General features: G+C 47.0%; 1 protein-coding gene across 3 annotated transcripts in view; it reads right to left on the bottom strand.

Moving 5' to 3' along the window:
• Positions 1 to 11,783: 11,783 nt before the first annotated feature.
• Positions 11,784 to 23,592, bottom strand: part of SORBS1 (sorbin and SH3 domain containing 1) — a 224,987-nt gene continuing 213,178 nt past the window's right edge. For 2 of the 3 annotated variants that reach the window (XM_080822788.1, XM_080822789.1), the window contains 3 exons: positions 20,644 to 20,702; positions 17,803 to 17,915; positions 11,784 to 15,141 (listed from right to left, as the gene is read on the bottom strand). In XM_080822788.1, coding sequence (XP_080678914.1) covers positions 15,074 to 15,141; positions 17,803 to 17,915; positions 20,644 to 20,702 — 240 coding nt within the window. In that variant the 3' untranslated portion in view covers positions 11,784 to 15,073. Of the gene's footprint in view, positions 15,142 to 17,802; positions 17,916 to 20,643; positions 20,835 to 21,433; positions 21,494 to 23,592 lie in introns of all 3 variants that reach the window. The other variant, XM_080822787.1, reaches the window with a different exon arrangement.

Here is a 23,592-nt window from a genome sequence, read left to right as displayed (position 1 = left end):
TTTTGGCCCCAGAGCTCCCTGTGGAATAGATCCAGCCTGTCAGGTCTATACGGTAGCTCCTACACCCTTGCTCACCCTGGTTTTGCCTCCACTCCCTTGCACAGATACGGAGCCCAAGGGCCCTTCTTGAGAAACATCCTGCACACTGCATTCTGTCCCTGGGACCAGGGAACCCAGCCTGCAATAGGCCCAGAGAGGTTAAGAGACTTTCCTAAAGGAGTACCTGGGTGGCTCAATGGGTTAAAGCCTCTGCCTTAAGCTCAGGTCATGATCCCAGGGTCCTGGGATTGAGGCCCGCATCGGGCTCTCTGCTCAGTGGGGAGCCTGCTTCCCCCTCTCTCTCTACCTGCCTCTCTCTGTCTACTTGTGATCTCTGTCAAATAAATAAACAAAATCTTTTAAAAAAGAGAGAGAGAGAGAGAGAGGACTTTCCTAAAGTCACTCAGTAACGAAGTAACAGGGCAGAGTCTGGGCTGGGGAAGCAGAGGAGCGATAGGGTCTGCAGGGCTTTGTGATAGAAGAGGGAGGGGCATGAGGTTAGCCAGAGGTTTCTAGAATCCCAGAAAGACCCCTCAGACCCAGAATTCATGGACCCCCCAAGGGACAGATCTTCCTGCTTCACTGGCAAGGACACCCAAAGCCTGGGTGCCAGCAGCTCAACTAGACCAGATCCCTCAGGAATGAGCTTTTGGACTTCCTCCTTGGAGGAAGTGAAATCTGCAACAAGCTTTAGAAGTATGAGCACAGGGACACCTGGGTAGCTCAGTCGGTTAAGCAGCTGCCTTCTGCTCAGGTCATGATTCCTTGGGATCGAGTCCCGCCTCAGGCGTCTCGCTCAGCAGGGAGCCTGCTTCTCCCTCTGCTTGCCACTTTCCCTGCTTGTGCTCTCTCCCTCCTCTCTCTCTAGCAAATAAATAAACAAAATCTTAAAAAAAATATGAGTACATATGGAAGCACAAAGGCCATACCAAGTGGTAGCAACAGGACGACGACATAGTAGGAGGGGCAGGAGATGGTCTGCTGGAGTGACATTATTGGAGGACAGGCAGGCTGGAAAATCCTGTGGGGAGGGCTCTGAATGCCAGTGATGTGATGTGATGTGCAATGGGGATAGGCAAAGGCATTTCCTTAGCCTCATCTCATTCCAACCATTCTCTCTCTCCCTCTCTCTCTCTCTCTGCGTGTGTGAGATCCTCCCCCAAATCCATTTCCTCTCGGGGCTGGCCTGTGCTGTGGCCTGGTCTGGCAGTGGCTGATACTGAAAGTAACTATTTATAGCATTTGAGGACAGACGGGGTGGTAGGGCCAGTTTCCATGACGCTAGGGCTCCTAGTTGGTGGCTTCCTCCCTGCTGGGTCCCCACCGCCCCCTCTGTGTCCATCTCCTCGTCCATAACCTCTGACTTTCTACTTCCATGTGTTCATTCCCTGGGCAGCCTCAGGGGTGGTGCTGTGTGAGAACAGAGCAGGGGCCAGCAAGCAATGATAATGTCACCCTCTGTCCCTCTACTCCCTGTGTTAGGCCACATTCCAGGCTGAGGAGAGGTCCCAGCCATCACCGCCAGGTGCAGTGACCTGGAAGTCTTCTATTCCCAAGACGGGCCACCTAGCCTCTGCCTTCACCTCCCACCTGCTGACCGCCTGAGGTTATAAATCCCAGAGTGCATGGAGGTCAGATACAACCTACAGAGGTCTGGAGGTGAAAGAGTTCAGGAAAAAATTAAGGTGAGAAAATGAAAATTGCTGCTCTCCTAGCTGGACGTTTAGCTCCTATTTTGGGACCTGGAAACACCATGAAAAGAGGATTCTGCCATGTGTCAGCTATAACGATTTGGCAAGTCATGTGGCCCCATGGTTTCTTTCTTCTCTTTCAGTCAACAACTATTGATCAAAAGCTTCCCACACTGTTCTATGTGCTAGAAGATTAACAGCAAACCAAACAGCCACAGATTTTCTCCCTTGGGAAGCTTACATTTTAGTGTAATGGACAAATAAAATAAGTAAACTATGTGGTATGCTTCATGTAGGTATGTTTAGGTAGGTGTGCACATATTTAAATAAGTATTTGTATGTGTCTGTGTATTTGCATGCATATGTTTTCCAGCCAAAAGACCCCACAAGCAAAGATACTCCAGAGCGATGAGTACACCTGGCATCCTGATCTGGGTTTCTAAATGCCACAAAAGGAATCCAGGACTTTCAAAGAAGTTCTAGAGCTATAGCAGGATAGCTACAAGATTAGCCTGGGATAGCTTGTTATGTAGAAAAGTAAGAAAGGGCTTGAGAAGGTGGCAGGCACAGAAGCCTGTGAAAAGGGCTCTCCTTGGCCAAATCTGAGGCAACTTATTAAAATAATAAGGAATTCTAGCCTATTGGGAAAAATAAGAATCTAAAATCCACACAGTAAATAGATGGCTAGCTAGAGAGATTAGACAGACGGACAGAGGCAGGCAGTCAGGAAGTCTACTACTGTAAGTCTGCTTACAGTAGAACTTTGAATCCCGACTAGTAAATGTAGAAGGAGTACCAGAGTTTGAAAATCATCATTTTGCAGCTATCGTAGTAAAGATTAATTTGGGCACGAGTCATTGTTGAAGGCAAAATTGAGAGTAAGAGTGTGATGAGAAGCAGGATGTTTGCATGATTTTTTTTAAAGATTTATTTATTCCTTTGAGAGAGAAAGAGAAAGCATGGGAGGGGAGGGAGGGGCAGAGGGGAAGGAGGGGGAAGGAGGGAGAGTCTTGCAAGCAGATTCTGCACTGAGCATGTTGCCCAACACGGGGCTCGATCCCACGACCCTGAGATCATGATCTGAGCTGAAACCAAGTGTCAAACGTTTAATGGACTGAGCCACTCAGGTGGCCCTGGGTGTATCTTCCCACAGATTGCTCATCAGATGCAAAGGGAAAAATAACAATATGTGGCAAAATCGAAAACCACCTTGCCAGAAGGCAAAATTAACATCACTGGTGAGGAGCAAAAGTACCCTGTGTGTGGCTGAAATATAGAACACCGAGAAGGATACAATATTGCTTATGTAACGCGCCCGCCAGAGAAGAGTAACCTGACTAATCACATCGGACCACCCCTTTTGAAATCTAAAGAGATGGGGGAGGGACTATGTTCTTCAAAAATGGTAATGTCATAGAAGGCAAAGTTTACAGAAATATTCCAGATTAAAGGAGAATGAAGAGTCAGACCATCTCAATGCAGTGTATCTGGGAGGACACTCCCCTGTACTAGAGGAGAAAAATTGATGTGGGTGGGAGTTTATCAATGTTCAATTCACGGATGGAGAAGTAGATTACGATTATGTAACAGAATAGCCTACCTTTAGGAAACGCACACTGAAGCTTTTAGGGGTAAAGGCATGCAACTTGTTCTCAAAAGGTTCAGGAAAAATTATGTGTGTGTGAATGCATGCCTCTGTGTGTGTGTGTGTGTGTGTGTGTGTGTGTGTGTGAAGGGAGGGAGGATGCAAATAGGATAAAATATTAACAACAGGTAAATCAGCGTGAAGGATGTATGGGTGTTCTTTGTATTGTCCTTATGCTTAGAGCTTTTCTGTGATCTTTTTTTAAATTTATTTTTTTAAAGATTTTATTTATTTATTTGACACAGAGAGAGAGAGATCACAAGTAAGTAGAGTAGCAGGCAGAGAGAGAGGGGGGGAAGCAGGCTTTCCGAGGAGCAGAGAGCCGGATGTGGGGCTCGATCCCAGGACCCTGAGACCATGACCTGAGCGGAAGGCAGAGGCTTTAACCCACTGAGCCGCCCAGGTGCCCCAAACTTTTCTGTGATTTTGAACTGATCTCCAAATAAAATGTTTTCTTTAAAAGGAAATCATATAGAATGACAGATAGTGTTACATTCCGTGGAGAAAAGTAAACACGAGTTGCAAACGTTAGTAAAAGTGATGAGGGAGGACTTCTTCAGGAAAGCAATCTGAGCCAAGCCCGGAACAGGTGAGTGAGTATGTAGCTCTCTGGGGGAAGTGCATTCCAGGCGGAGGAACTAGCAAGAAGGGAACCAGTCTGGCACCTTCCTCAGCAAGGTGGTGGGAGGGGGCGCTGGAGCAGAGTGCATGCAGGTGGAGAGGTGAGGTCAGACAAACACGGGCACCTAGCTGGACAGCACCTCCTGTGTGGGGTGTCTGAGAACCGCCGGGAGCAAGAGGAAGGTCTGAAGACTTTGCGCTGTGGCTTCCCATGATCTGCTTTTTGTTTCCAACACTCTGTTCGCTGTGTTGAAACAAAGGGAAGAGGAGGCAAGAGCCGCAGCAGGGGAGCAGTAAGTGGGTTGTTGCAATAATCCAGGCGAGAGGTGATTATTGGCAAGGACCCAGGGTGGGAGCAGAGGAGTCTGCGAGCAGTGCTGGGATTCTGGCTCTATTTTAAAGCCTTTGCCGCTGGGTGGGAAGCGCAGTACAGGAGAGGGGAGTCAAGGATGACTCATGTGTTCTGGCCATGCAGCAGCCGCAAGGATGGAATGGCCATTAACTGAGATGGGGAAACCTGTGGGAGAAGCAGCTTTGGGGATATGCTGAGGAATTTGGTCTGGACATATTTAAATGTCAGGGGCCGGGTAGGCAGTTCTGTGGAGAGGAGGAACAAGTAGTTAGTTGTACGGAGGAGTCTGGGGTTCCTGGGGTGGCTGGGAGAAACTCAGGCAGGAGCTGGGCACATGGTGGGGGGAGGTTTAGACCCAGGAGTGGATGAGGGCACCAGGGAGTGGGACAAGAGGGGACCAGGGTTTGGGCCTGGGGGATGGGGAGGCGCTGTCAAAGCAGGCCTGGGGAAGGAGCCAGCGATGAGGCGGGACCAGGACTGAAAGACGGTGGTTCCTGGGAGCCAAGGGAAGAGGGTTTCAAGAAGAGGGAGTATTCGGGTGTGTCAGAAAAGTCCAAGGAGTTGAGAATCGAACGGCCCATGGGATTAATGCTGTTAAAGTCATCGAGGGTCCTCATTGAAGAGCTTTGGTAGGGTGGGGGCAAAATCCTAATTGGAGTGGCTTCAGAAGAGCCAAAGAGCAGGAGAGCCAGAAACGGCAGGTGCACACCGCCATCCGAGGCATTTCGCCGTAAGGGTAGGAGAGAAACGAAGTAGTTGCTGGAGGAGGAACAGGATCAGGAGAGGGTTTTCCTTAACTGGAAAGGGCCACGGAAAGGTTGCTGTTTATAAGGAACCTCATTGTTTTTAGGTAAACAGACACTACTGTTTCTCTTATTCTCTCCCTGGGCTGCCCCTGCTCTGGGCTGACCCTCTCATGCCCCCTGGATGAAGGGTCAGCTTCCTCTGTCACATTCCTTTATGCAGCAATCCTTGAAAGCTCTGGTCTCTACTCCTGGAGCCCCCTCCCCATGTCCTCTGGCCTGTTTCACCCGGAGGTTCCCGGAAGTGTCCCCTAGTTCCAGGCCACCTGCTGTGGCACACCCCCTGCATGACGGCCACCTGTCTTGCCCCCAGTGCTCCATGTTAAGGAGCCCCATTTTCGTTCTTTGGAAACTTTTCACAAATACTAAAGACCATTCACCTACAGTTGGAGTTCCAAGTTAAAGTGCTGAGGGCACCACTAACCCCACAATCATTTTGTGGGTTTAAAGCACAAAGAGGTTTTGGGGAGTGATATCAGCCGAGGGAGGGTGTTAGAGGATGAATTCTCAGAGACAAAGATGTAAAGACAAATCCAAGTGAAGTGTCAAGGAAGAACTGACAGGTCTTGTCAACAGTTGAATGACAATACATAGTTGTTAAAAGCCTTAAATATGGGGTGCCCTTTGATCTTGTCGTTCCACTTCTAGCAATTTGTCTAGAAAAAAAGTAGACATTTCAGGTACTAAGAGCATATAAAAGGTTCACCATAGAATTGTCCATAATTGCAAAATATTGGAAACATCCCATGTGTCAACAACAGGTATATCATGGCACATTTATACTGTGGAATACCATGTAATCATTAAATGAAGATGTAGAGGTGAACATGTCTTGTCAGGAAAGGCGTTGATGATAAGTGAAAAGAACAAGTTACACACACACGTGTAAACACAAAAGAGATTATATCTCAGTGGTAATGATTAGGTGAGTTCTGTTTTGCTTCCATAACTTTGTATTGCTTAATTTAAAAAGTAGAATAAAAGTAACGTAGAAAAAGTGGGTAATATTCAAGTTAGGAGAAGAGAGAAGATTGCCCAGGCAACAGATTACAGAGAGAAGCTTGGGGGAACATCCAAACTGAAGGAATGAAGGGAGGAGGAAGAGCCAGGAAAGAATTCGAAGATCCAGTGAGGGGAAAGGCAGGAAGACCTGATGGGAGCCAAAGAACCAGTGAGCGCCCAGGAATGGCTGCTGGTTAGTGACCCAAAGTCACCCCAGCTCTCTCCCACCATGCCCACCGCCCTCGGGCAGTTTCTTTACAGCAAGGAGTAGTCATGGGATCAGCTCCAGCCAATGAGATGTGGGAAAATGTCTGCTGGGGGGCTTTTGGAAAAGATGTTCCTTCCTTAAGGAAAGCATGTGCAGAGAAAACCTCTGTCCTCTGTTGCTCCCTGTTTCCTGCCTTCAAAAGCAGTTGTGAGGATGAGATTCTTGGAGCTGCCGTGCTACCCAGCTTGGCATCATGAGAGAAAGGCCAGGGGAGTCAGATAGACTAACCAGAGTTCATCTTTTCTGTGAGATAATGAGACACATCTGTCACATAAGCTGTCCCATTTGGGGGCCATCTGCTATTGTAGTTGAAGACATTCTTAACTGATAGATAATATGGAGAGTACAAATTCTTGGGCGGGGGGCTCTGAGCTTGGCAGATCTGTAACACTGCATAGGGGAGCCCCAGGGCAGGTGACAAAGGGTGGGTGTGGTGAGGGAGTCCGAGTACCGAGGCTGGACCACACTTTGGAGAGGCTCATGAGTGGTAGAAGAGAAGATGATATGGAATTGGCGGGGGCACCTGAATTTTTCTTCTGTGTCCTCGCTGCTATCTTGGCTCTGGCAGAAGACTGAGGAAATTGACCTGTTTTGAACTTTTAATGTTCAAGCACATAGTAGGTGCTCATCAAATGGTTATCACTGTTAGCATTATCCCATGAGGGGATTCTTGGAGATGTTATAATCTCTAGGTGAAGTTTTGACGTTCTGAGGTATACTGGTCTGCAGACTCATCCCAGCTGTCTGTCCCGGCTGTCTGTCCCAGCTGTCTGTCCTGGCTGTCTGTCCTGGCTTGGAGGCAGCAGGTTGCGAGCAGTGGAAAATACACCGGCTTTGGAGTCAGACTGAAACCTGTTACGTGCTGGATATCCTTGAGCTGAACTCCTCTGTCTCAGGTGCCTCAGCTATTAGTGGAGATCAGGGTTGGTATGAGAAGTAAATGAGAAAATGCATGAAAAACGCTGGGACAGAGCAGACACTGGAGGAACAGGAATCCTCTGGTTGGGCACTGCAGGTTGCCTTTCAAACATCATGTCCTTTTCCTCCTTTGTAACAGAAACCACGTTGGTCCTGGTGTCTCCCCTTCCCCGGTGACGAAACCCCAGCCCAGAGAACTGGAGTGGTGTTTCTGAGGACTCACAACCAAGGCACCTGAAGCAGCACTGAAACCGAGGTCTTCTGACTCCCAGCCCAGTGTTGTAATAGCCCTCCCTTTGGGAAGAATTAGCACATTTACCCAATATGACAACTAGGTCTTAGAACTTCTTTTTAAAAAAAACATTTTATTTGAGAGGCAGAAAGGGAAAATCAAGAGAGAGTGGGCAGGCGATGGCAGAGGGAGAGGGAGAAGCAGACTCCCCCTGAGCAGAGAGCCCGATGTGGGGCTCAATCCTGAGACCCGAGTAGACCTGAGTTGAAGGCAGATGCTTAACCGAGCCACCCAGGCACCCCAGTCTTAGAACTTCTCCCCATGAACAAGAGACAACTGCTACAATGGCTTGTATGACCTAGTCTTGGAAGTGACATGCCATTTCTTGTGCCGTAATCTACTGGTTCCCCAGACCAGCCTTGGCAGAGTGCAGAAGGGCGTGAATGCTGGGAGGTAGGGATCACCAGAGGCATTCATGGAAGCCGGCTACCACGAGCATCTTGGCATTATTATGAAGACAGTTTTGGCTTTATACATCTGCTGAAAGGGCCTAGGGACTCCAGCAGGCCCACGGGACACACTTGGAGATCCAGTGACCTTGATGATACAAACTCATATCAATCTATGTGATTTAGGCTACTATCTAGAAGATGATTCTCACCTCTCCCTCTTTTTTACAGATTCATTTAAGTTCGTCGGTTTCATTTTTTAAAAAAGGAATCTCCATGCCCAACATGGGGCTCGAGCTCATGACCCTGAGATCAAGAGTCGCCTGGTCCACTGACTGAGCCAGGCAAGCACCCCTTTTGGTCTCACTTTAAAAACCGGTAAGCCAGAGGGGCCAGAGACTCTTACTGTACCCAGTGTTTTGCCTCTGCTGACGTCAGGGTGAGAGTGCTAGAGGAGCAGAGTACTTGCGCCCCAGGACAGACAGCATAAACCAGGGTCACGTGGCCATTCGGGTGGCTCATCACGGGCTCTTCCATCTATGGGTTCATCTTCAATTTTCTTGAGTATGTTCAATCCGAACCTCCCGCCTGGCTAATCCATGCCACAGATGACTTGTATCAAGCAGTAACTCCTTTCATTTGTCTGAAGGGCCTCAGCCAAGTGTTCCCAAGACACTTTTGATCGCAACATGCCAAGACCTGGCAAATACACCTAGGTACAACTCACGCAAACATTCTTCATGTCTTTTGAGACACGAATCCTTTTTCTTTCAGAGGAGTCCTAGTACTTTTAGCACGCGATACAGTTGTGCCATGCCCTCAGGGTCACATCAAACCCCTTCTCTGGGGGGCCATCTTGTGCTCTCCACCACGTTCTTCTCAAGACTTTGGCCTAAAGAGTTTCAGCACACAGCCTGCATCAGCTCACAGGCATTTGTATCGAGAGGGCAATGGTATTCCATTTTCCAAAGCTTGTCACAGTAACGCTCGGAGCCTTGCTTGCACAGGGGAACATTGAGTTATCGATCTAGATGCCTTCTTCCTTCTTAGAGCAGCACACCCCTCCCCTGGCCTCCTCCTCTCCCCCAGTCCACATGATGTTGGTGAGGCTATCGCTCCTACTACACCCGTTTTGGCCAGCAACTAGTCAAAGGAAGGATGACCATCCAAGTTGGACCTGGCAGGGTCTGGAACTGTTTTCAGGGAAGCGCAACAGGAAGGCCTTTTTCCCTAGAAAAGGGAGTCAGAGACCTGTAAGAATGAGCCCAGAGCTGCCTACAGCTCATGTTTCCTACTGCAGCCCTCGGTAGGTGAAAATGGAGCCAACCAAGTCAACGGCGCCAAGAACAAGACAAATACGAGAGTTTGAGAATCTGGATTCACTCCTGCCTGAGGCTGGTTCCAACTCCCTTCTTTCCAGTGACTTGACCCAAGAATGGCCAGTGGTGTTAGGTTTCTACCACTTATCATCGATGGGAGCCCTCAGACAACTCTTTCTGCCAAATTACATTGTGAGGGATCTACTCCCTGAAGGAGCATGTGTTAAGAGAAAATAAGACAGCTGGGAATGCAAGTAAAGATCTAGAAAGAGGGCTGACCAGTGAAAAGGCAGACGAACTAAGGAACAGCGTTCCATGGAAGCAGATGACTGGGTGGTGGCGAAACAGACACTCCCATGGACTTGGCGGGAGTATAAACCGATGTGATACACTTTGGAAAGCAATTTGGCAGTATCTCAAGATTTGAAATGTTCTTGCTCTTTGAGCCAATAATTGTATTCAATGCAGCATTGTTTATTGTGGGGGGAAAAGCTGGCAATGTTTGCATCAATAGGGGATTGGTTAAGTAAATTATGGAAACATGTCCAAGCTCTATTGTTAAAGGGGGGGGGAGTGTATAAGACTATGCAAAGCTTTTGTTTATAGACGTGTGTGTGTGCGTGTGTGTGTGTACTGTGCAAAGAAAGCGCAGAGGACCATACAAAGGGTAGTCAACTGCAGTAATCTCTGTGGGGAGGTGACTGTAATTACAGAAAATTCTCACCTGCTGTTTGTACGAGTCTAGAATAATTTGAGATTAATTGCTGTTCTATGTCTGCTGCTATAAGAAAAAGGACTGTTAACACATCCCTTCCTTCCTTATTAGTATTGTGAGTTCTAAGATCTCTGGCCCCAGGGGTTCATTTACTTACCCATTTACTTGATCAAGTGACTGAGTGCCAACTATATTAGGCACTCTTCTTGGTGCTGGGCACATAAAAGCCAAATGGAATCAAACCTCAAGGATTTTACAGGATTGTGAAACAAATGATCAGATGCTGATGAGTTATGAAGCACAGAGGAAGAGAAGGGGGAGAGGATGCTGGGTGGAAACAGTAGGGTCCTCTTATACATAGTGGTCAGAGAAAGCCTTGTTGAGAAGGCAACATAAAGATGTAAAGAGAGGGAGGAAGAAAGCCATGCAGCTCCAGCAGCAAGGGTCTTCCAGGCACAGAAGACAGACGGAGGATCCTGAACTTGAAGGGTGCTTGATGAGTCTGAGCCCATAAGGAAGAAGAAGAAATGAAGCCAGAGGTAAGGGAGGGGGGTGGGACAGTGTACCACTGGACCTGAGGCCATGGTACCCCTCAGTGATGTGAGAAGCCCCTAGAGGGTTTTGGATAGACTTTAAAATGATCATTCTGGTTGCTCTTAAGACCAGAGTAGAGGCAGCAAGGGCAAAAGCAGGAAGGCGAGTTAGAAAGTGACTACAAGGACCCAGAGAAAAAATGGCTTGGATTCCAGTGCTGATGGCTTGACAACGCTGGGTTCTAAACGACCTCTGAAAATACAGCTGATGGATTTGTTGGAAGGGATGACTGGCCTGAAAGTAGTGCCTGTGACCCCAGGCTCAGTCCTGAGGCTGTCAGACCCCTGGAAGACAACGCTTCTCCCCTGTTAGACCTCTAAGCCCACCAAGAGGGATGCCACAGAATCACCCCCAAGAGGTGGCAGTGCTGAGTTGACAGAGGTGGAGAAGGACAGAACCAGGGGAAGGGGGAGGTTTGGTTTTGTGCACAGCAGGCCCCGCCCCACAGAGATGGGAGCAGTCCTAGCCACGATACCAGGGGAGGCTGGATGCCTATGCCACCATCTTCACACACTTGGTTTGCGAGGGGACAGGCTGCATTTTCACCCACCAAAGCAAGAGAAGGCTCATAGCCCATTTAACTCCATTTAGAAAAACCAAATGCGTATCATTTCCATACCCACGTCTTGCGGAGCAAATCAAGACCCACTGCAAAAAAAAAGGTTTTTTTTTTTTTTTTTTTTTTTTTAAGATTATTTATTTATTTATTTGACAGACAGAGATCACAAGTAGGCAGAGAGGCAGGCAGAGAGAGAGAGAGAGGAGGAAGCAGGCTCTCCGCTGAGCAGAGAGCCTGATGCAGGCTTGATCCCAGGACCCTGAGATCATGACCTGAGCTGAGCCACCCAGGCGCCTCTATACGGTTCTACTTTTGCTCTTAAAGACACATTATTTTTGTAATCAGAATGGAAAGCACGGTGGGATGGTCAATAGCGGCCAATTCAGAGGAGGTGACAGAGTTAGCTTATTGAGAAAGGAGTAAGGTAAGAAGTGCGGTCTTCCAGGAGCAAAGCCTGATGGTATGTGATTAAGAAGGGAAAAGGAGAGGATGTGATGTCGAAGCCGTGAATATAAGTCTCCCTTGAGAAACTTGGCGAAGGAAGGAAAGAAACAATGAATGGTAAGAACAAACATATGCCACGCAATTCTGAATAAAGTTTATTAAATAATACGTACAGCAAATGTAGTATCTCAACACACCCATTTATCAAATCGATCCACGGCAATAAAGAAAAATAAATGAAGAGAACAATCTGTTTCGGTATAGTACATGCTCTCCGTGTGTGATTAAAATGGCAACACTTTAAATTAATTGGTTATGTATAATGTCAGTTATTTTTCTCTCAGAATATAATCTTCTCTGTAGTGACCTATTCTAGCAAAAGAACTTATACCTACTGTAGATAAATAGGACTGCAAAAAAAAAAAAATCAAAAACAAAATTTAAAAAAAAACAAAAAAACCTATAACTGAGATAACAATTACCTTCTCTCCCAGAAAAAATGATTATTTGAAATTTTAACACTTTACAATGGCTATTTTTGTGCTAAAAATCTGCAGGTGAATTATTTGGAATTCCTTCATTTAAATAAAAATGCAAAAAACTTCATGACTTCCTTATTTTACCCCCCTTCAGTTCAAATTTTTAAAATTATTTTTCTATACAAAGTAGGTACATGGGCTATACAAAGTTAAATATACATATTTACAGTCCTACTTCTTACGCATATGATTTTTTTTTCTTTTACTGATCCGAGAGAGACTGCAAAAGATAAGTAGTTGGGGCTTGCCTTTACCCAGAAGCATGGCGAATATATCAAAATGTGTTGCAAGGCATGGTGCCAGTTAGTTGCGCTTGCTATTAATAAACTTGTATAAATATCTCGCATAAAAATAGGTATTTTATATTACTAAATGTCTGAGGACAAAAGAGCAATTGGAAACCTTGGTTCCTTGTTTTGTCATACATAGGAAGCTGAAGTTTGATGCAAATTTTCACATGATTTTGTTAAAGACTGGCAAATCGGTGAGGCATACCTGGGTTTCTGAAGATCTACAAATGCGTGAGGCTGGCATCATACGCGAATGTGGCTTTACAAATTGGTTTTATTTTCTAGCTGTATTTAAAGAGGTGTTCAAAATTACCTACTGAATCAAGAAGCACCCCTCAAAAAAAAAAAAAACAAACAGAACTATTAGAGTAAGATTATTATTAATGGTTTGCATCTATGACAGACCAGGAAACACGTTAGCCAATATAGGAGTTACATTCCAAAAATGAGTGAAATGCTGTCGTGCAAAACGCACGTGCATATGCACTTGTACTATATTCCCTCAGAGAGAATCAAACAGCACCCCCGGGGGAAGTGGACCTTCCAAACAGGGAGTCTGATTTAAAGACTCAGAGAGGCTCCTTCTACCCAGGAAGATCCTCCCCCACCACCGGCACCCCTACCCCCACCATTAGTTCCATAGCCTCATCCCTTGGGGTTAAGGCTCTTCTCTGTCCTAGTTAAAAACAAATGTCTCCAGGAAGAAGTTAACACATTCCTCTTATCAGTCATTTACACTCTAGTGTGAAGGAGTCAGCAGCATTTTCTTTCCTGAGACGAGGACTTGAAAGAAGGACAGGGAGAGAATGAGGCTGTCTGATGGGGGCACAGGGGTGCAGAGCTGATGGGTAGCAGGTGAGTGGCAGAGACAGAAGGTGAGGCAGAGGCACTGAAGACAGACTCTGCCTCCTTGTAAAGACTCCAGACTCTGGGACAATGGTTGGGGGGCAATTCTGAGCTATATGCAGAGAGCCAGGATTCCTGTACACAGTCTACCTACCTAGAACTGCTGTTCTTATTTGTGACCTTGGATGTGTATTTGTGGGGAGGATGAGAGTCTGAAGACTCTGGAAACAGTTCCAAGAATTTCTGGCCATAAACTACCCTCAGACAAAGGTTCTTCCAGCAGCCTAGTTGTTCAAGAGTGAGTTCATGGAGAGAGAAACACGACAATGCTTTCTAGAGTCTCTCCAGGGAAAGATAACCTCCTCTTCTCTCATATACCCTTCTTAGCACATATCACAGTCTCTCTTGACCCAATAGTTTTGTGTGTCTGCCTCTCCCATCACCTCTGAGTTCCCAACAGGCAGGTGGGCCAGTCCCTATTTCTTCAAGAGATCTCTAACAGAGAGGCTGACCAACATCCTTAAGTTGGATGGAGTTGTGACTGAGCACCCAGGGTGTCACAGGGGCCTCCTTCCTCCCATGTGGCCCCACGGAGGACAGACCTCCCGGGAGCGGCAGAATCACTACCTCGCACATAGGGCCACAGCCTCTGTGCTTCCGAAGAGCAGCCTCACCAGGGTGAGGACCCTGGGTGACTACCTCGTGGGCGGTTCCTGAACCTGCTTCAGGGAGTACAAATGAGGACACAGTGAGTCTAGGGCGTGGGGCACGTCCTGCTCCTCGGTGGCGCCAGCGTCCAGCGTGCAATGGTCTCTGTTCAACGATTCACTAAACGCCATCCCTGGTTCTCTGAGAGAATAGGCCTAGCCACCTCAAAATGCCCTGACCAAAAACAATCCAGAAAAGAAAGGTTAGCACTGGCATTCTGGTAAATGAAATTGTGCCGAAGGTGACCATTTACAAAAGTCAGTGATATGGGAAAGGGTCACGTTGCAAGCGACCTTGACAGCTACAGAACTTCCTAACGTCATCACTTGGAAACACAAATTTAACTACCTGACCTGGGCACCCCACTTCCACCGGCAAACCTCATGTGCTTTTCTGTCTGAACACCAGGGGCGTCGAGGGCCATGGCGCGTGCAGGCTCAGCGCACAGGGCACCCCCATGCTCCCTCCATTGCCCCATGTACCCTGGGAACGAGGCACATGGTCTTGAAGAGCCTAGTAGCTTCCACCACTGTCCAGGGGAGGCCTCGGCTGCCTAAGCAGATTTCCAGCAACGTTGGGAAACCGGTGGGCTCTGGGTGACTGGGGTACGGAGCCTTTGGAGAACGGCTGGGGATCTGCCTGGTGTCCCAAGGGCTGCTTCTGGCTAAATGGCCACGTCGAGCCAGAGCTGCTCAAGGCCAGGGCAGCAGGAGGCATTTCTGACCTCACTGATCCTGGACTATGTTACAGGTCAGATTACCCAAGAAGGGGAGAGGCGGGGAACGCTTGGAGTGGCTCCCAGAAGCAGCTAAGTAAATACAGACTTGCCTCATTCCTTTTTCCTCAGTCCGGCTTGCCTGATATGCTGTCAGCGTAGACAGACTCGGGCTTTAGACACAACACTTCTCTGTCCCTCTCTTTTGCTTCTTACTTTATCCACTGCATTAGTTTTCCTACCGACTCAACGTTTAAATAAAGAGACCAGTTCATGAGTTATGCTTCATCCTCCAATAAAAAATAATCTCCGGTTTTCAATCTTCTATAGATACAAAGGCTTTACATAGTTGCCTGGAAAAGTACCAAATTGCCTTGTCCTTCTTGAAGTACCTATAGAAAAACAAACAGAACATAAGCAAAATCAGAAAGCTCACCCATGAGTTCAGAGAGAGCCCTCTGTCGTTGTTGTTGGTTTTTAAATTAATTTATTTGAGAGAGCGAGAGTGCACACACATGAGCGGGGGGAGGGGCAGAGGGAGAGAGAATTCCAAGCAGACTCCCCATCAAGCACGGAGCCCAACTTGGGGCTCGATCCCACAACCCTGAGACCATGACCTGAGGAAACCAAGAGCCTGACGTTTGACGGACTGAGCCACCCAGGCGCCCCTGGAGAGAGCCCTTTGATAACAACCTTGCAGCGTGAAGGACAGCGTGTGGTTTCCAAAGCACTTCTCCCTGTCTCATCTCTTTTACACTGCAAAATAATGCTGGGTCGTAAGCCAGGCAGGCACTCTCGGGACTACCCCCAGCCCCCTTTCCAGACGAGGAATGGGAAGCCCAGAGAGCTTAAGTTCCACAGTTTAGCAAGCATCAGAAGCAGGCTTGGAACCCAGGACGCCTGACTCCCAGCCCACTGCTCTTTCCAATACTTCTCCTTTTTTGGAAAAAGATGAACCCATTTATTCAACACAAGATACCAGGGATTTCGAATTTCTAAACTGTACGATTTCTGAAAGTCCCCTGGATAGGGGCACACATCAAAAGGAAATTCCTCTCCGAAGCCCGTGCCTAAGCCCTGGACCGACTCTTGTCTCTGCTGCTCACCTCGCCAAGGCTCCCGCTGAGGCAGGAACACTGAGCTACGGGGGCACAAGGCCTTCCTGCACTGTTCCACATCCCGAACTGCCGGATCCCTAACCTGGCTCCTTCCCTTGGGACTGACATTCTAAAGCTGGGGCTGGGGGTGGTGGCAGATGCAGGCCATGTCCCTGGTCCGCACTCACTGGCCAACAGCACAATTGGGACACTTGCATCCTTTTCCCAGTTGGCGTGGATACAGCTTCACAACCCCAGGGACCACAGCATTCCAAGCAGCCATTACCGGCAGGTTGGAGCTGTTGCCCGAAGCTAAAAGAAAGCATCAATGCTAAAGACATCTAAAACAACTGGTTGACCCCTGAGGGAGGACCCCCCCCCCCCCCCGCAGGAGGCTGCAGAGAACTGAGATGATAAGGGCCAGAGATGTGCTCCTATAGCTGATTCGCACCTTTGCTTATGGACAGGAAAAATGAGGTCCGCTAGGTTACTTGATTCTCCTCTGAGCACTAGGCTCCGTTCTGAAGCATTTGAGGGATTGAGGTATTCCCCTCACCCCACCCCATGTTCTCGTAAAAAATGTAAATAGTCCTGGAGGGGTTTAACAGTGAATCTACAGCAGAGCTGCGCTCTCCTACGACTGACACGGACGGTGACTGGGCACTGGAAACGTGCCCAGTCTGAACCGCTACACCCGATCTGCAAAACACACATCAGAATTCCAAGGCTGAGGAAGACCGTTTACATTCTTCTTTTCATACTAACCATTTTTTATACCGATTCCGCATTCAAATGACAACATTTTGAATGCAATGGTGTTAATAAACTATATCCCTACAATTAGTTTCACAGGTTTCATTTTACTTCTTTCAAGGTGGCTTCCAGAAAATTTTAAATTCCATTCATGGCTTGACGACACTCCATTGGAGTGTTGCCGACTTCGCAGACCTGACTTCCTTCTGATCGGAGCAGTTCGAGGATGCTGAGGGGCCACAGGCTTCTGGGGACCTGGAGAATGGGGCAGCTTTCTAAGAGGCCGGTGAGTCCCAGGCAAATTCTTCTGGCTTCCCATTTCTGCTGGGGCCTTGCCATCCTCACTACCCCAGCCCTGAGAGGACTACACGTTAACAAGGATTTTCCAGAGAGATCAGGAAGGAGCCGGTCTTAGAAAGAAGATAAAGGTAAAGCCATTTGTACAAGGGGAAAACAGAGGCAAAAAGTGAGTCAGTGGCTCCCAAGAGCATATTTGTGCCTGAGGAGAAAGAACAGAAGCTCTGGGACGGATACTCCTGAGTCTGAGTACTGGACCCACGACCGGCTACCTGGGTGACCTGGGCTACTTATGTCACCTCTTTGGGCTTCAGTTTTTGAGTCTGTGAACTGAAGATAATTCTTGTGTCACGGGCTATTTATCGAGAACTTCAATAACCAAGCATATTGAGCAAGTATCTGCTTTGTAGTGAAATCTCAAAAAATATTGATCTTTCTTCTGTTCTCTAACGGTGAATCTTTTGTTTTAATTAAGCAGGTTGCTTTGATTAAAGTTATGGGAAGCCTGTAAATAAGTAAATAAGGTCTTTGGAATGTCTACACATACGCTTGAGTTTCACGGTTGAGACCTACGCTCAAATTCTCTTGTGTTGTTTCCTAAGAGTATAAAATAAATAAAATTTTCAAATGTAGAACAGATAAAATGTGCAACAGAAATACAAACAGAACTCCAGTAATCTGACAATTGCCCTCCTGTGCAGCTGCATTGGCGTGTTCGGATTTTGGGTCCGGTACCATTAGTGTCACCCACACGGTCTTCAGAGCAAGCAAGTATGCCCAACAGCAGATCCGGATCTGAGAAGGTTCTGTTTTCTGTGCAGCGAGGATTGCCTTTTATGTGGCTTGTCGCTCCTAGTTACTCCTTCGATACACAACTAGTAAGAAAAGCATGAGGAGATCACTTACCAACAAACCATCCATCATCACATTTTTCCATGACATCAACAATATCTCCATCTCGGAGTTCCAATTCATCATCATTCTGGGGTATATAGCTATACAATGCTTGGTAGCTAAACCTAAAAATGAGAGACATTAATTCAAACATTGACAGGATCAAATAATGAATTTTTAAAGCCCAATTTAGTTAAACCAACACATGGGTAGTGTTTCGTACTCATCAGTGGGGATGGAAGTATTTTAATGGCTACTTCCCTGGCAGGGTAGACTTTGGGGGGATCCACTCAGCATAGAATAAGGAAATGAAGACTGCTAGGGATGGGGAGCCTCTGACGAGTAAGGTTATGACAAGTCCTTTTATTTAGTTTCCTTTAGTTACCGTAGCTAAACATTTTGTTTATATCCCGCCACTTTATTTTTTTTTAAAGATTTTATTTATTTATTTGACAGAGATCACAAGCAGGCAGAAAGGCAGGTGGGGTCTGGGGCGGGAAGAAGGCTTCCTGCTGAGCAGAGAGCCCGATGCAGGGCTTGATCCCAAGACCCTGAGACTATGACCTGAGCTGAAGGCAGAGGCTTAACCCACTGAGCCACTCAGGTGTCCCATAGATTCCCCCTCTATTTTTTTTTTTAAATAAGATTTTATTTATTTACTTGACAGAGATCACAAGTAGGCAGAGAGGCAGGTGGGGGTGGGGTGGGGGGTGCGGTGGGCAGAGAGCCGGATGCGGGCTGGGATCATGACCTGAGCCGAAAGCAGAGGCTTTAACCCACTGAGCCACTCAGTCACCCCAGATGCCCCCTCTTTAAAGTTAACCAAAGTTTTTTCTTTCTCTTAACATAGGAGAAAGTATGCAGATTATCAGGGACAATCAGAAGTTTAAAAAAAAAAAAAGAAGAAGAAGAAGAAGAAGAAGTAACTTAGGTCCAGAGATAGACACTATATTCTGGACATATACACTGGAGAGCATAAAAAAATTGTTCTACATATATACACACATATATGTATATATATAGTTATATGGATATAAAGATATAAAAAGTACATTCCAATTGCTTACCTTGAGTTTCTTAATATGCTAATACATATTTCATTGTTTTTATTTTTTAAAGTTTTTAGGATTTTATTTATTTGACAGACAGATCACAAGCAGGCAGAGAGAGAGAGAGGAGGAAGAAGGCTCCCCGCTGAGCAGAGAGCCCGTTGTGGGGCTCGATCCCAGGATCCCGAGATCACGACCTGAGCCGAAGGCAGAGGTTTTAACCCACTGAGCCACCCAGGTGCCCCTTTTTTAAAGTTTTTAAGACTTTTTTTTATTTACTTGACAGAGAGAGATAATGAGAGAGGGAACAAACACAAGCAGGGGGAGTGGGAGAGGGAGAAGCAGGCTTCCTGCTGAGCAGGAAGTCTGATGTAGGGCTAGATCCCAGGACCCTGGGATCATGCCAGATGCTTAACCGTCCAGGCCACCCGGGTGCCCCTAAAATTTTTTATTTATTCATTTAAGTAATCTCTATACCCTTGACCCCGAGATCAAGAGCTGAACTCTCTTCTGACTGAGCCAGCCAGGTGCCCCTTGTTAATTGTTTTTAAATGTGATGTCCCTTTCCCAAAATTCTTGAAAGCTTTTTGCTTTCTTTGTATCCCAGTGATGTCTGGGAGTAAGATTTTTATTTACTTGTTAGTTGGCCTAAGGCAATCTGGTCTGTGCTGTTCCGTCTGTCCTGACAACAGCTCACTGGAGGATGCTGGCCCTACTTGTGAAGAAATCCGACACGGAAAAGTTTGTTTTCATTTATTCCTTAAGAAGCATCTTCACGATTCTGTGTATTACTATTCTGAAACACAACAGTAGTGGGCAAAACTCTGCAAATGAGCCAACCAGCTACCATTTCCAGTAGACGCCAGCGAATTCCAGTGAGTGGGCAAATGAGACTAGAAACGAGTAAGAGGAGCCAGTCCCCGGGAAGGAGAGGTTCATTTTCCTCTGCTAAAACTAAGGGACCGTTTAATTTTATACATTTATCCAAGTGTATTGATGATCAGTAGATGCCTCTGTCTACCAGAAGGAAGGTCTGCAACGAGGCACGAAGAGTTGCAGGTAACTTTCCAGTTGGAAAGCGAATACATTTTTGATGTTTCCATACTTGCCTGCTGTGTCCATCCAACTTGGACTCCTTAGAATACCTCATCTTCCCCTTCACTTCCACGACGGCTGCCTTGCTAACCTCAGCTCTGGGAGATGACTCTGGATACCTGCTTCTCTATCCTCACTCCCACACAGTGGAGACAGGTGGGCGAAGGTCCCACAACCTCACTGCTTGGGTCCCCCATGAACTCATGACCCTGAAATCAAGTTGCATGCTCTACTGACTGAGTCAGTCAGGGGCCCCTTCAATGTGTCTTTCAATGCTCATTCCAAATCTCTCTTCTTCTGGGAATGGAGTTTACCCTTATATGCTTACAGCACAGGAGATAGTCAATGATTTTTTTTTTTAAATGAGTAGATCAACTCTATTCCTCTAGGCAGAATGAATAACTCTTTCCTCTATATTCCCACAATACTAGGACTGAAGCCAGTCACCATTGCCCTTATTTGCCCCGGATGGCAGTTCAGTCTTTCCTGGTCTCTATCTTTCAGTAGTCTGTGACCTCCTTTAGTTACCAGCCCAGCACCTGTTTCGTGTTGGCTGATGAGAAACGTGGCCTCCACTAGAAATCCTCAGAGAAGCTTGGGGTGACTAGTTCATTCCCCCAGATAGCTGCCCCATACTTGGTCAATGACTCATTCTTTAAAGCCAACAGTCTACTAAAAACAATGAGAAAGGAAGTTCAAGTGTACTTACAAATCTTGTGAGGTTTGACTCCTATCTGGGGTGACTCTTCGCTGCTGGGCTTGAGGTTGCTGAGAAATGATTAAAGATGATTTATTGTCAGAAGGGGATACCTTGTGATGAAAGTCAAGGGGATGAGAGACAGTGCTGCAGTAATGAACAGATTTTTCGGCAATGTTTATGATCTCATTGCAAACTGCTTCCTGTGAGTGGCCCCGATATCCAGAAACCCCCATAAACAGTCAACATGGGGACAAAAAACAAAAAACAAAAAACAAAAAAAAAAAAAAGAGAGAGGAAGAGATGTAACATTCCAGACGAAGCACATAAGTCCAGGGAAACAACAGAGTTGAAGATCCAGGTTAAAAAAAATAGATATTCCAGTAGTGGAGTGCAGGAGGGATCCAGGTGTAAGCATGGAAAAAACAGGTAAGATACAGAAGAATTTGGAATTTAGTATGAATATTAAAAAAAAAAAGGCAGCAGCATAAAAGCCTGTAATTAGTGAGCAACTGTCACAAATGGAATAACTTCAGGATAGAAATGCAAGTATGGATTCCCCGATCATGCACTAACCGTTACTTTCATCCCACATGTAGGCAGAGTACAGATATTGTCTCTAAATTCCTCTGCTCTCTGAGAGGGAAGGGGTGGGCCTAACATTTCCCTCTGGGACAAGAGCCATATAACTCTTGCAAATAATGGCTCTGCGAGTTAGCCAGGCATTACTCCAGCTGAGACTCTAGAAGTCAGTAAGGATTCTCTTTAGGAAAGCTACGGTCTTATTCAACAGGCATCTTACCACATAGCTCTTTTCAGATTCTGTGAGATCAGGTCCTGCTCTCAATGAATGATGAGAAGGCTGTGATCACCAAGCAAATTATAAGGGAGACATTTTAGCAGATGTCACATTGGAACGGATTCAAAATAAAAGTGTGAGCAAATACACGTACCACACCATCACACTCGATGACGCAGGAGACTCATGGCCTACGGCCATCGAGTTTCCATGACAACACGGTGGGCGCACAGGAGAAAATGCAATGTACAGAATTAGAAGCAAGCATCCAGGCACTGGAATGGGAGGTTAGGGATATGAGCACAGTGAGCTGAGCATGAACACAGGGTCCCCACACCGGCAGGAGAGAGACACAGAAGGGCTGCCTTAGGGAACAGTTATGAGCCTCCACAGACACACACACTGGTCCTTTTGCTCTCAACTGGCAAGCATCTGCGGAGGGGCTGCTGCCCCAAAGCCAGTTTCAGTTATCTTGCTGACTGGAAGCCTCCGCTGGCAACGCAGGCTCATAAAACTAACAGGTATGCCACATCTGTGTACTTATGAAAACAAACAGAAATGCTTCTGAAAAACTCCTTGGTGATATCTGAAGTATCAGACAAGACTGTTCCCCCAGAGAAGTCTGCACAGGACACCCTCCAGCCAGGTAGGAGTTCAGATATCTCACAGGGCAGAGCTTGCTTCCAGAAATAGGACTGGGTGTCCTGACACAGCTGCAGAAATGAAACCATCACTCTTCACCCACTGGCTCAGCTACCACCTGCTGACATGGAAACGCAGGTGCAGTTATGGCCAGCAGACCCGTTATTAAAGTGGGTCTCCCACAGGATAGGCCAGGAAGAGTGTCTGGAATCATCTCCCTGAGAAAGGATTCAATTCCAAGCTCTAAGAAATCTCCCTAACTAGGTATTTGAAGAGCCATCCTTCTTGGAAAAACCCTCTAGGTAACGTGTACCAATAGCAACAAGCCCTGGTCACTAGGGGCCTTCTATAAGGACACTCAGATCTTTTATATATGACCCACTTGATTCACAGAGAGGCCCAGGGCCTCCCCTGAGGTCATACAGCAAGTCAGTGGTAGATTTGTTTTCCGGATTCATCTACTGTCCCACTGGATCTTTCATCCTTAGACCATTTCTCATGTCATTAAGAGTGCTCACGGGGGGGCGCCTGGGTGGCTCAGTGGGTTAAAGCCTCTGCCTTCGGCTCGGGTCACGATCCCAGGGTCCTGGGATCGAGCCCCACATCGGGCTCTCTGCTCCGTGGAGAGCCTGCTTCCTCCTCTCTCTCCCTGCCTGCCTCTCTTGCCTACTTGTGATCTGTCTGTCAAATAAATAAATAACATCTTTAAAAAAAAAAAAAAAGAGTGCTCACGGGTATTATTTTCCATGAGTCCCACAGAAACCCTGGAGATAGGCAGAACAGGGTTTATCATTCTGTTTGATTTTAAAACCCAGAAAGCTGATGCTGGGGGAGGGGGAGTTTGGGGCATGCCCCAATGCCGTACAGCTAGCAAGAGGTCAAGCTGCTGGGCTGGCCTCGTGTGTCACCACACCATCCCCTCAAGTTCATCTCCACTGTAAATGACCTCAAGTTCATCTCCACTGTAAATGGCCTCATCCTTTAGCATGTCTCACAGGACCGAATGCCACCCCAGACATCACTTCTGTATTCTGTCCTTTTGGGAAACCTCTTCAAGTTCTCTAAACTTCTTCAAGACACCAATCCTTTAAACCCTGGACTCTGGCAGAAGTAAAGGAGGAGCCGGACCTGCCAGAGGCCTTTTCAGGGTCCTTCTCTAACATCTCAGGACCTGCTGGTCTTTGCCAGGTGACCTTGTGTGGCCTCACCCATCCAGCCTCTGGATCAAGGCTTCTGTGTAATCCCTTCCTTGATCTCAGGTCATTGCCGAAGTAACAGTATTTCTAAGCACTTGCTATGTGGGCTTTAATGGGGCAGAAGGAGGAAATGTACTCTGACAGGAGGATTTTGACAGGAGGGAAAACTCTAGAAGTTCGAGCTGTCCGGTAGAAGGGCTGCCTGGAGAGGAAGGGAGCAACCGATCCCAGCCACTGTGCTATCACTCGATGGGATGCTGTGGGGGTATGGCTTCTCAACCCTTTGTGTGTGCAGCTTGGAGCCCTGTTAACAGGCAGAGTCCG

This window comes from Martes martes, assembly GCF_963455335.1.
Source record: "Martes martes genome assembly, chromosome: 14".
Taxonomy (NCBI): domain Eukaryota; kingdom Metazoa; phylum Chordata; class Mammalia; order Carnivora; family Mustelidae; genus Martes; species Martes martes.
The sequence above is the reverse complement of the archived record's forward strand: the minus strand, read 5'-3'. Positions and strand labels throughout refer to the sequence as shown.